Source organism: Cyprinodon tularosa, unplaced genomic scaffold (genome assembly GCF_016077235.1).
Source record: "Cyprinodon tularosa strain WSP-4 unplaced genomic scaffold, ASM1607723v1 ctg105, whole genome shotgun sequence".
Classification (NCBI taxonomy): Eukaryota; Metazoa; Chordata; class Actinopteri; order Cyprinodontiformes; family Cyprinodontidae; genus Cyprinodon; species Cyprinodon tularosa.
This window is the reverse complement of record NW_024037838.1, coordinates 1,103,767-1,117,476: the sequence shown is the minus strand read 5'-3', so window position 1 is coordinate 1,117,476 and position 13,710 is coordinate 1,103,767. Positions and strand designations below refer to the sequence as shown.

Genomic DNA, 13,710 nt, shown 5'->3' with positions numbered 1-13,710 from the left:
AGTAAAACATCTTTAAACTTGGGGAAACAAAGTTCAGTGGTTTGTTTTTAACTTTTTTTGGAATGACTGACCTGGATGACGGACAATCTTCACCAGCCGTTGTCATGAATATGTTAAGCGTTTCATGTTGCAAGGATCTGTAAGAACAATCTGTTTTGTTCTCATACTAGGGAAAGTAAATCTATTTTATCTGGTTCTCTTGTTAAGAGGAAGTGAGTTTTCTTCTCTGAATGATGTTTTCACCCATTTACAAAAACATTTGGAAAGTTTCTCAAACCATAATCTCTCCCTTTTGTCAGGCATCCCCCCGTTCTTCTGGTGAAGACATGGAGATCTCAGATGATGATGAGGAAACGACTACTATCACAACCGTGACAACTCACCAGCCGTCAGTCACCTCAGGATCAACACCATCATCCTCACAAGCGGGACTTTCCCAGACAGTAGATCCCTCATCTTCTCCACCACCCATTTCTGATTCCTCACAGCACTTTGGCTCCTCCATCCATCCCGCAATCCCTTCCTACCCTCCTCATTTACCCCCTCCTCCTCCCCCTGGTTACTCCCTTCAACCCCCACCTCCACCAGGGATTCCACCTCTTCCTCACTTGGAGCTACACCCTGAGTATCCTCCGATGCCCCACCACATGTATGATTATGCCACCTCGATGGAGCTAATGAACCAATACAGTGGTGGAACCCCCATGTCCTTCCAAATGCAAACCCACATGTTAAGTCGCCTGCATCAAATGCGCATGTCTTCATCCAATGGCACTCCAGGTCCAGGTGAAGCTGCTACTGGAGATTACGCATCTTACCATCTTCACTCTATGCCACCTCCTCACACACACCATCCCTACATGGACCAAGAGGGCAGTGGTGCAGGTGCTCATTATGACCAAGACCATAGGTACATGCCTCCCCATATGTCCTATCCCTACCGTGAACCCCACAACACTCAAATACCAGGCCCCCCACCCCACAGTATACCCCCTCCCCATTCTGGCTGGCCACCGCATGTCTTACCTCCGCATTTCCAATCTTACATGCCACCACCTGGCTATGGCACCATATTGAGTGAGGAGGGAGTAGAGTACAGTGCTTCTGGGGAGGGAATGCCAATGTTGGCAGAGAATCCACACGAGGCAACGGTTCAGATGGTCCTCGCCTCTTTGATCCAGGAAATGAAGAACATTGTGCAGAGGGACCTGAACCGCAAAATGGTGGAGAATGTTGCCTTTGCCACTTTTGATGAGTGGTGGGATAGAAAAGAGACCAAGGCCAAGGTACAGGCTTGTCTTGTTAACTTAACTGCCTTGAATTTTCCTTGTTCTTTATCACTATTTCTGTTTATTGTAGAAATAAAGTATGGTGGTGCTCTTAATTCTGAATAAATTCATTAAAAGCTGCTTCCCTCACAACCTTCCAAGCCTGATTTTCCTCAGGTCTTGATCCTTTGCCTTTCTTAAATTAAATTAAATTTTGTTGATTTTAAATTTGGTAATATTTTAGAGCCAACCTTTCCAAGTTATTAAGTGCAAAGGTGATAGATTTTTGAAATAACATCAATATAACATTTTGCAGATGGCAAAAGTGAGTTAAACCTGCCTGTTATCACAGCATAAAACTAACTTTGGCATTTTGCTGTTTCCTATATTTTCAAGTATGCTCAAAATAAATAATTTGTCAAAAGTTTTGAGATCCCCAAAATGTTAAAACTCCTAGAAAAATTAAGACACCAGCTGTAAATTTGGTAGAGTTTAAATGGACATTTGAAGTAACTCTTAATATCAAAGATTTCTTTTTTAATTTGTTGAAAAAAAATTGGTTTTGAATTTTATGCAGTTTTGAGCAACTTTCCTTTCAGTAGCAAATAGATTGATGATTGTTTTACCTCTTTTATTCCATTTGGTATTTTATGTTTAAAAAGTTAATGTTTTCTTTTCCAGCCTTTCCAGACAATGGTAAGGGGAGTTTCTGCTTTACGGGATGAAGAAAAAAAAGAGGAAAAGGTCAACCGGCCTCGGGAGCCTCTTATGTCTTTGGTGGATTGGGCAAAAAGCGGGGGCCTGGAGGGATTTTCTCTGCGTGGTGCATTACGATTACCTTCCTTCAAGGTAAAAGTATCATGGTGTAAAATCTGATATTTTTTCTTTTCTCTAAATTTTATTTTTATCATGTTTTTTTCTTGTTTTTTTTACCAGTTGAAGTTACTTTCATAGAGAAAACCATGTTGATTTAAATTAGATGTGATTTTTATTTTTGTTGCATGTTGGCATTCCCAGAATTTGTGCTATTTCATATCATGGCTGCAAGCATTGCTTACCAAAACGTATTGATATTCCATAATGTAGGTGAAAAGGAAAGAACCTCAGGAGTTTGAAGAGGGAGACTTGAAGAGGCCACGACCTTCAACTCCACCTGATGATGATGGTTTGTTAATATTGCAGCTTTGAAAATAGCGTTTAACTTGATTGACCTGAAGCAAATAACTCTTGAATCTATGTGGTTCTCAGCTGCAGATGGTAGAATGTCAGAAGCAGACAGGCATGCAGCTGACAGGGACAACAAGAGGAGCAAAAAGAAGCCAAGAAGTCGTAAACCCTGGGAGCTTGACAGCGAGGGAGAGGAAACATCTGATGGCTCATCGAGTGAGAAGGTATAAGATACTAGTTATGTTATTATTGCTTTTAAAATGTAGAAATGCATACTTCATATAAGCTAGCTCCTTAATGGGAAGAAGAAAAGTACGATAAGTATTCAGTGTTAAACACCTTTTAAACATATCAAGATTTTTAGAAGTAATCCTGTTTTTTTTAGCTAGATGGCAGTATTTCACTATGACTGTTTTCATGGTCTAATAGTGCTTTTTAATCCTAGGAGGATGAAGAAGTGGAAAGTGAAAAGGAATCTGATGGTAAAGCACGACCAGTATTTATCATTGGGTTAAGACAGCAGTCAGAAAAACTAGACTTGATGTCTGTTTTCTTTCTTAGATGATGGGCTTAGTAGTGACAGTGATGATGAGAGCCTCTCTTCATCCTCTGAAGGCTCTTCCTCAGCATCATCCTCTTCATCTTCTGAAGACGATGACATAGAGGAAGGAGAACTAGCAGAGAGTGCAGCGACAGACTCTATGGATGAGTCAACAATGGACAGCACAGCTGAGAAAGAGAATGACAGGTATATTGCTTACGTATTTCGTCTTTTAAACGTGTTGTTTTATTGCTTGACATTTGGCACATTTTGTAGCTTGAATTTATTTCCCACCATCCATGTGACATTTATTTCCTATCTTAGATGTTTTATCCTTTCATAGTTTATCTAAGCAATATGTGGTTATACCACTTTAATAATATCAGCACAACTTTGTTAAAGTTTGACGGGATCATAACTAAATTAGGGACATGCTTAAAACATTTGGCCCTGTGTTTTATAAAAGTAAATCTAATTATCCCCGTAGTTCATAAAAATGCATACAAGGTTTAAATGCAAGGATACAAAATGTTTTGCTTTTAATATTTGTTTTTAAATCCTTGGTCATATTCTTGTTCTGTTTTGTAGGGAAAATATTGCTGCTGTTGCTCCAAAGTTGGACATCAAAAAAGGTTGGTCTATAGTTTTTATTTACCTTCCATAATTAGTAAGCACTTGACTCCAAAGCAGTGTGTGAAATCTAAGTACACTTGAGTTATTTTTATTTATTACTTAAGTTTGGCTCTCACTTTCTTCTCTCTATTCTCTCTCCCCTCAGGTGTTACGAAGGAAAGCAAAGCAGAAATAACAGCACCGCCTTCATCGCCACCATGCCCACGGCCCTCGTCACCAAATGCTTTTGTTCCTCCTCTCAAGAAACGAAGGAAGACTGTTTCGTTCTCGACCGATGAGAGCGAAAGTAAAACTCAACTGCCAGCGGTCTCACAATCTCTGTCACCAACGCAGCCAATAAATGAGGCTCTGCTTATTTCTGACAAGTCTACAGACTCTCAGATCCCTCTTACTCCTTCCCCTTCAAGTCGTTCTAGTCATGGAATCCAGCTTCTTCCCTTTGCTTCAAAACCAGGTGAAGGCAATGCCCTCATTGTCCCCCCACCCAATAGAACTCAAGATGCTGAGGAGTCCAAAAAGTCTCCCCTTGTTTCCTCCCAGACCACGCCTGTCAAATCCCCTGGCAAGCGGGTTGCAGGCAAAGACTCTCCCAAATCCCCCGTTCCTCCAGTTATGGTATGTCGCACTGTGCAGAACCTGCCATTGGACCATGCTTCAATGTGTAGGATGGCCTTTGAGGAGGCCCCTCCACCGCTGTCTGTCAGCAAACGGTCCAGAGGCCGAACTCGGACACCCAGCATCTCTGCATCTTCTTGTCATTCTGTCAGAGAGGATGAGGAGGAAGAGGAGGAAACTGAACAGAGGTTAAGGGTCCGAGAGCAGGCGGGAGCAACAAGCCTCCTTCAGCTGGCCTCTGCCTCGACGACTGACCTGTCTGTTCTGGCAGACGTAGCCTTAAAAATGGATCCTGAAGGTGGAGACTCAGAGGAGACTGAGACATCTGATGAAGCAGAGGAGCAGAAGATGGAAGGGGACCTATTCTCTCCAGAATCTCTGGCTTTGATTATGAGCCCAGGAGGTGTTATTGTATTTTTGGAGCACAACTACTGCAAACCTCCGGTACTCGCAATACCATCCAGTACCAGAAAACCTTCCTCCAGACAAGATTCGTCTGTCTTAGTGGCAGCAGACCTCAATTCTATTTCTGGTGTATTGGAGGCACCAGAGGAGGTTATTGGAGATGCTGTACCGTCCAAGATGGATAAAGGAGAATACTTCTCTCCAGTGGAAGGTCTTGGTGACTCTGATGATAATAGACAGGTTGCAGCTGTATCTCCATCACCAAAGAAGAAGAATTATGTTGGTAAAGGTTTAGAGCCCGAACAGGACAAAAGTGAGAAGAGGAAACGAAAAGACAAAGAAAACCTTGAGCCTCATCGCACAAAAAAGCAGGAACAGCAGCTCAGCAAGAAGCAGAGGAAGAGGAAACTAGAGGTGTGTAATTTCCAGTATATGTGCACGTTTGAATGAGTAGAGCTGTGATGTAAAATCCATGGTCTGCTTCACGTAATAGCGGCACCGATTCCTGTCATCTTTGGTTATGTCATAGAGGTATTTCCAGTTTAAACAAAAACAGAACGTGCCATGTTACACGTCAAAGCCATTTTGAAATTAGTGTAAAAAAGACAGCTGATGTGTCGTAATTTACATAGCTAGGCAGAGTAATATGTGTTTTCTAATAAGAGGCTGATTGCAGAGTAACTTTTATGGATGTTATAATACATGTAAGCTTAAAAGATACCGTATATCTTTGGCAGACATTTCATTTATCTATCTGCAAAATAATTTGTCAACGCGGCATAGAATCAGAACAGTACCAAGGTTAAATAATGTAATTTATGATTCAAGCCATCCGGCTGCTCGACATGGCATGATTTTTTTTAGAATGTACTCTTGAAATAGTTTCTTAAATAGTTTATTTACTGAAAGTGACTTTTATACAAACATTGTTTTCATTTAAAACTTCAAACCATTAAACCACCACATCTATGGAGCTCAGTGATTCCAATATCAAACGATGAGGGGATAATATCCGTTTAATCAGTCCATTTATAAAATGTCCTCTCCTCTAAATATTTGTCATTAAACGTTCTGTTATATTAATTAAAAAAGAAAGGAATACTCCTTTCTGGAGTCAAGAATCGTGACTCTAATATGGTCGCCAGCAGTCCCATTAAAAAAAAAAAAAAATGTCCCAAAAAATGTATTTAACTTTATTCATGTTCCAGTTAAATCTTTACAAAATATTTTTAGCGCAAAACAGAAGAGGCAAAAAAGTTATGTCTTTATGGAGGAATAGGACGCCTGTTCAAGAGCTGCCCTTTATTTTTCAAAGAGTTTATGCTGCAACCCAGTGACTGGCTGCTTTTGGTAGTTACCAGGCGAACGACATTTGTCTTACTTTATTGTCTCTGATGCAAACTGCAACCTCAGGATGTGTGTGGTGAGAAACGGGTATTTTCCCAAATCGTTTAAAAGTTGGCCCTGAATCCTAAGGAATGAAACTCTTTATTTTCGGGAAACAAAAACATTTGAATTAATCACGTTCTCCCACCTCTATGAGAATGGCTTAATTATAGGACCTTATTTTGTTCCAAAATGTCTGGGCCTTGGTTAAAAAGCCTCAAAAAGGTCAAGTCTGATGGTGAAAAACATCATGTTGCCTTTTTTACTGGTCTGCTCCCAGCCTAATTAAACACTTTAATTATTAAGACTGGAGATTGCGAGCCAATACTTCTTGTCCTATATTTATGTTTCATTCCTGCCAGTACTTTTCTGGAGTAAAGATTCCCATAAATACAATCCTTCACATTGTAGATGGCTTTCCAGAAGATTTAAAGCAGTTAGAGCTGCAGCAGTTAGACTGACACAAGAATCAAATGGATGCATATGACACATGAATAAATACTTAGGCAATATAGATTACCTGCAGAAAGTGAGACTATGGCATCCATCTTATCCGTATGCATCTTATCCGTTTATTTTACAAGACAATGATCTAAACAATAAGATGTTTAAAAAATGTCTCGTTGTAAAGGTCAGAACTTGAAGCGTAATTTCCCTTCATAACATCCTTGATAAATATTTAGGTAAATATTGAATACATTAATTTTGCCCTGCTTCATTAACCTTAAAGGCTTCTCATGTGACATAATTAAAGTAATCTAAGATCGCTTTGCTTTAACAGAGCCTTTTTTTTTACTCTGCAGGAGTCAGACTTTGAGGAGGATGTTGATGTTGAGGAGCTTGAGTCTGGAGAGTTATCCAGCTCCGACACGGACAATGAAGTGGTTGAAGAAGTACGGAAGAGCGAGCGTCTCTTTCTCCAGGAGGCCGGGATGACATCATCACAGCGCTGGCCGAAACCCGCACCTGAGCCACTACCTATAAAGTTTGAAAACCGCAGCAAGTTTGAGCAAATGACCATCCTGTATGACATTTGGAACTCTGGTCTGGATGGTGAAGACTTGAGCTACCTAAAGAAGACGTATGAGAAGTTATTACAGAATGACCACAGTTCTGATTGGCTAAATGACACCCACTGGGTCATTCACACTGATATCCTTTTAAATAATCTTGTTTTTGCCATAAACTTGTCTATTATATGATTGTGAAATTAGCGTGTTTAAGTGGACATATTTGATTTTTAATAAATTGTTTGTCTTTTTAAAGAAAATACGTCATTCTTCTTGACCTGTGTTCTGCACTAACCAATTTGCCGAACCCCCGTCGTAAGAAGAAGGCTAGTGACAGCCAACTTAGGGAGCACGTGACTGGATGTGCCAGGAGTGAGGGCTACTACGCTATCAGCCGCAAGGAGAAGGATGTCTACCTCGACCTGGACTTGCCTGAGCAGGTCATAAGAGAAGTTGAAAATGTGGACAGCTCGGTAAGTGTAACCTTGTTCTTGAAAGTGACATGTCTTTCCACTCAAAATGCAACAAGCTGGTCTGGGTTTCTCTTGACTTGTGCTCTTTTCCTGACAAGTTTTACTCAAAGCGGACCTTAAATTTCTGCTTAATAATTTATTTGTTTATTGATTTTTTATTTTTTATTTTTTTGAGTGCTTGCTAGCTGACTGCCATTGCGATTGGTGTAAAAATAAATCTGCAAATGAGAGAAATCTATTTAAGTAAATACAGTGGAACATCAGACATGCAAACTAGACAAATGACTAAACTCCTTTTTTTTGGCTTGTGTTTAAATATTAAGTGGTGACTGTGTGGAAAGAGGAAGAATTGTTTACACTAATCACTGTGTTGTCTGAAAGGACATTTATGAGGTTTGAACTAGAGTTTTCCTGATACAGCTTTTTCTTTTCCAACATGATACCAATATTGCAGCTTTGAGAATGAACCGATACAGACATTCACCTGATAAGATATTGGCATGAATTATGCATTCTTTTAATACTTATTTTGTACTTCTGAATGTTGGAAAAGTTTTGATCAAGTAATATTACTAAAATGAAGAACCCTATTAAACAACAAAAGGTATGAGAACAGTCAGCCCATGTAATATTAATAAATGAGATAAAGAAACTTTATACAGAAGCTGCTTTTTTTAAAGTGATCTAGTTTCCAGAACATCTTGTAGGAGATTTTTTTTTTTTTTTATTTGCAGTAGATGAAAGGTAGCTTTCTTTGTCTCTGTCATATTACTAATTCACATAAAGCCTCTTTACTAAATTGTTCTGTTAAGCCCACAAGGTTCTCCCAGATGGTGAATTTGTTAACACATTACAGATATAACATATCTTTTATATATTATATATATATATATTATATCCCACATAACTTACAGTTTACTATATCAAAATAACCCCTATGCCAAAGGATCCTATGTTTTATTTTATGTAAGTTTTTTTGGTGAAGTAGATTTTACAAAATGACATGTTCATTTTTGGCCTGCTTATTAGTTGACATTAGCTCTATTTGTTCTAAAATGTGCATGAAGTAATCAGATGTGGCTGTCTGTAAAACAGGTGGCCAACACATGTTTTGACATTTCTGAAACAAGTTCCGAAATAAACCTTTGTGGTTATTATAAGGAATTCTCTAAAAAAGCAAACCACACCAGTTTCCTAGCAAAATAGGAGACCGATCTGAATCTCACTCTTGCCCTCTCGCTAAACTTGATCAAAAAAGATTGTATGTATTTTTATATTTTCTTTTGCACAGTTTGTTTGCTGAGCCTGAGAACTGCAGCATGCAGTTCGGTTACGGCTAATGTGTGAATGCTGATTATCAATGCAAAGCCCTCTAGTCTTCTCTAAATCTAAAATCCACTCCGTTATTAAGATTAAGCCAGGGCAACTGATTTAGCAATGGCACAAGATAAAAACAAACTTGGAGGAGGTCCAACAAAGTTTTAAGATAAGCAATGCCAATGTTGGTATAAAATTAAAAAAAAGTAATAAAAAAGCTTTGATATCTTTTCCAAGTGGGAAGGAATTCAATATACCTTTATGGTGCAATATTTCTTGAGAAATAATCCAGAATTAACAAGCGATAACATGAACAACCAGAGTGAAAGCTGTTATTACAGCATGATTTAGTGGATTTGACAAGGTTCATTTCTTCTGTTGGGGCAACTTAAAGATTATAGGTTGCCTGTTACCACAATATTCCTGAGGGAGTCTTTATTAGGTTCATCTTGCTCGTGCTGGACTGTAACCCCTTTTGCCGTTAATGTTCTACGTGGAATGTAGTGAACAGACAGCCAGTTAAAGTGTTTGCTCGTATTTTAACGGTCACATCACACACTCGGCTGCTCATCTATAATGCAAATCTTTTTGCTCTTTTTTTTTTTTTTTACATTTTTCACGCAAGCATTAGTGTATGTGTGTGCTGGATTTAAAAAAAATAAGCTCATAAAACAGGCCTGGACAAAAATGATGGTACCTTTAATGTAATATTTTTTTACACATATATTGAAGTAATCTCTGCAATTAAACAATACCTGTCACTGAGACTTCTGCAATCATCAAATAGAAATTTTGGCCCACTCCTCATGTGTAAACTTCTCCAGTTTTCTGTAGTTTCAAATAGTGTCATTTCCAGACGACTTATTTCAGCTCCTTCCAAAGATGCTCTATAGCAGGCATCCCCAAACTCGGTCCTCGAGGGCCGCTGTCCTGCAGGTTTTAGAGGTTTCGCTGCTTTAGCACAGCTGATTATAATGATTGCAGTAGAGCAAAAGCCTGTTAATCAACTATCAATTAAAATCAGCTGTGCTGGAGCAGAGAAACATCTAAAACCTGCAGGACAGCGGCCCTCGAGGACCGAGTTTGGGGATGCCTGCTCTATAGGATTTAGGTCAGGGCTCATAGAAGGCCACTTCAGAATAGTCTGGTGTTTTCCTCTTAGCAAGTCTTGGCTTTTTTTTAGCTGTGTGTTTTGAGGTCATTATACTGTTACAAGACCCATGACCTGCAACTGAGACCAAGCTGTCTGACACTGTAGGGACAGTGTTCTTTACCTAATGTGCTTGATTTTTCTAGCTCAGAACATAGAGCTGACAAGGCTTGGCAAAAATTTAAATTTTTGTCTCATCTCTCCATAGCACATTTTCCGAGGAGTTTCGTGGCTTTTCAACATTTAGTCTTGAAAATACCAGTCAAGATTTTTTAATACATTTCCAGCAATGGTGTCCTCCTTTATCATCTCCCATTAAGTCTGCTTTGATGGCCCAATCTGACACTGAGGTTTTTAGAGCTTGAAGCTCAGCTTTTATCTGTTTAGACGTTTTCCTGGCCTCTGTTGGTACCATTCGTATTATCCATCTCCTATATCTGTCATCAGTTTTCCTCCTGCGGCCACATCCAGGGAGGTTGGCTACAGTCCCACATTTCTGAATGATAAATGCAGCTGCAGTCATAGGAACATCAAGGAGCTTGCTAGCTTGCAGCTATTATTTCCTTTGTAATCTTCTGAGACGAGTTATTCCTTCATTCCTCTGGTTCATGTTGAGTGTGGTAGACACCATGTCATCAAACAGCCCAGTGACTACTTGTAGCCTTATATATTTTTTTTATATTTTGTCCAGGCCTGTGTCTTGAGTTTGTCTTGATTGAAAAGCAACGTCAGACTTTCATTTCTTTGTGTTGATGGTATATTTTTTTATTATTTCTAAGAATATTTTAGATGTTTTATTCATTAAACAAGTGGTACCAAGACCCTTGAAAGCTAACCCAGACCTGATTTAGATTCAAGTTGGACTGTAGTAAAAAAAAAAAAACATGCCAACATTGGATCAATATTTTCAAATAAACAAAGGCTTGAGATTTTCTAAGATATACATCCTGTTGGATTTCTTAATATTTGCTTGGAGTAATTAAGTAATTAGGTCTTTTTTCAACATTTAGCAGGATGTTCTTGTACTACAGCTGCTAAAAGAGTTTTTATAATAAATCCTGTATTATTACTGAGTTGTTCCCATCTAGTTACAGTTATCGGTTTCCCCGAGGTCCACAAAAGCATCACATCTGCACAGAACAAAATATTACAAACAATTACCATATCTGCAACACTAACCAGTGATTAATTTCAAATCGACATACTTTGAGGTTAAACGACAGACGACTACAAAAAGGTATCATGTTTCTTTGGTAGCAGTAGCAACAGAATGGCAAAGATGCCGTTGGGGAATTTTCCTACATATTGGCTACCCTCCTTATCCCAACCACTCAAACGTTTTCGTTTTAAAACCCACATTTCCTCTTTTAATTGAATTTCGAATTGTATTTTTCTAGATAAAGATAAGCTTTTAGAGACCTACACTACGTAGCTATTTGAGAACATGTTGCTACATCTGAACAATGAGTGCATCCTGGTTTACGCTTATGAGTACAAAAGCAGTCAAAAAACTGAAAATGTTTTATTTATTCTCCAAATAATAGGCTCAAACATCAGACCTATGTTACAGGTTAAGCTTGGTGTTTTTCATAAAATTGGTATTTTAATTGTGTCCCATGGAATGGATAAGGCAGTCCTCATGTCATGTTGTGACATAGAATATGAGAATGCAAACCTCGTTCTAAGTAAGTAAAGAAGTAACCCTCTTTCTAAGTAAGTAAAGGAGCCTGAGGCTAGACAAATGAAAATCCTAGGTTAATCTCTTTTACAGACGTTTTCCACAGCAGAGATCCTCTTTACTGAGGCTGGCTTTTACTGAGGTTTAACATTTTTGCAAATGTTTTCTGTTTTTTTTTACGAATCTTGAAAGCAAATTTTGCATCAGTTTTATGGTTTTTCAAATCTTTTTGTGGGAGGTTTTGAATTTTTTACAGCTTAGCAAGATGAAACGCCCATCGTTTGCAAAGAAGACCCCAGATCCTACCTATCTGAAGATGTAGCTTTTTTAATTAAAGGAATAGTACACCCAAAACATGATTAGCCTTCATTTTCTACTCACCCCCATGCTGAACAACACTCTGGAGTATTTTTTGATATCTCAAATGCATCTGGAGATCTGGGAGGCTTCTTGCTGTCTGCTGACATTCAAATAATGGAGGTCCATGGTGACCGAGACAGAAAGGTCCATAAAAGTCCACAAAAAACGTGTCAATATTCCTCCATACTGCTCGTCCAATGTATTCCAAGTGTCCTGAGTGGGTAGCATCCAGAATTTACTCGAAACGAAGTCATTTAGAATGTTTTTAGAGCATAAACAGTAGTGTATAGAATTTCCTGAAAGCGCGCACATGCGCGTTCACGACGCTACGGAAGCCGGCACAACAAACCAGATGAAAGTGGGCATTCAGCGTCTGCTCTGCCAATAATGCAAGCGTAGAAGAAGAAATGTGCTGTTTACCTGTGCAAAGAAAGAAACAACGAAAGAAAAATGTCTGAGGACTTCAGTGTTGAGGAAGAGCATGAGTTCTTTGCCGAGCTGAATGCGCTGGTTTGGTCTGCCGGCTTCCGTAGCGTCGTGAACGGAGGAATATTGACACGTTTTTGTGGACTTTTATGGACCTTTCTGTCTCGGGCACAATAGACCTCCATTATTTGAATGTCAGCAGACAGCAAGAAGCCTCCCAGATCTCCAGATGCATTTGAGATATCAAAAAAGTACTCCAGAGTGTTGTTCAGCATGGGGGTGAGTAGAAAATGAAGGCTAATCATGTTTTGGGTGTACTATTCCTTTAACTTGTTTTGTTATAATAGTTTTCATTTTTAGAGTCTTCAAATTATTTTTAAGACATAGAAAAGGAATGGTATCGACAATGTTTTCAAATAGAAAAACTTTTCACCTCTTTCCTTTCTGTAGTTGTGTTGATGTAGTTTTTCCTGATATTATGTTACCAAGCAATTTTGACACTACAGAAACTATCCACATGAAGTGGATTGTTTTATTTTCCATTTAAAGCTGTATCCCAGGTTGAATTACTTCTGTTATGATTAACTCATAGTGAACTGAGTCAGGATGAGGGTTCCAGTGTATAAATTCTTTCAACTGGTTCTGTTGTTCTAGCTTATATCACATTTGAGTGGAATTGTTTTGTAATGGCAGGGATGACTCACTGTCACCATAGAGGAAAAACACGGAATTAAGTTCTGGAAAAACAATTGGGGAAAACTTTTATTTCCTATTGACAGTTTGAGTGCTTCTGAATACATTGGTTTCCTCGTTTTAGACTATTGTGTACAAACACGTTATTTAGCACTACAGTCTATTGATTGTAATTCTGGGAGGTTCTCAATGTTCTAACATGTGTCTGTTGTGACTATGGCAGCCATTAGACAAGCCTCTTCTCCCCCTCTACTCCTTCAATGCACTAATATTCTTGAAATGCATTTTCTTTTTGTTAGATTGGAAGTGTGAGAGAATTTCAATGTCGTTATGAAAAAAGTTGAATGAAAAAGAAGTATATATTTAATGTGATGTTTCTTATCTAGGGGCTCTATGACTTGTTTGCATGTTGATGCTTTTAAGTCATACTGGTTTTTTTATTCATAAAATTGCTGCTCCAAGGTAAATCTTTTCACCTATTAGACTTTTAGTTTCCAAAGAAATTCTACTGTTTTGAATGTTAGAGTTCTGTGAATTTCATTACACAATGCCTTTACTGCACAAGCACAAATTAGTGGTACAGGTGCT

At 38.7% G+C, this 13,710-nt stretch overlaps 1 protein-coding gene across 5 annotated transcripts in view; it reads left to right on the top strand.

Moving 5' to 3' along the window:
* Nucleotides 1-13,710, top strand: part of setd1a (SET domain containing 1A, histone lysine methyltransferase) — a 32,485-nt gene that overhangs the window by 11,610 nt on the left and 7,165 nt on the right. For all 5 annotated transcript variants that reach the window (XM_038284822.1, XM_038284799.1, XM_038284817.1 and 2 more), the window contains 10 exons: nucleotides 300-1,286; nucleotides 1,950-2,117; nucleotides 2,355-2,433; nucleotides 2,517-2,659; nucleotides 2,881-2,917; nucleotides 2,997-3,183; nucleotides 3,565-3,608; nucleotides 3,755-5,043; nucleotides 6,819-7,167; nucleotides 7,317-7,498. In XM_038284822.1, coding sequence (XP_038140750.1) covers nucleotides 300-1,286; nucleotides 1,950-2,117; nucleotides 2,355-2,433; nucleotides 2,517-2,659; nucleotides 2,881-2,917; nucleotides 2,997-3,183; nucleotides 3,565-3,608; nucleotides 3,755-5,043; nucleotides 6,819-7,167; nucleotides 7,317-7,498 — 3,465 coding nt within the window. The remainder of the gene's footprint in view (nucleotides 1-299; nucleotides 1,287-1,949; nucleotides 2,118-2,354; nucleotides 2,434-2,516; nucleotides 2,660-2,880; nucleotides 2,918-2,996; nucleotides 3,184-3,564; nucleotides 3,609-3,754; nucleotides 5,044-6,818; nucleotides 7,168-7,316; nucleotides 7,499-13,710) is intronic.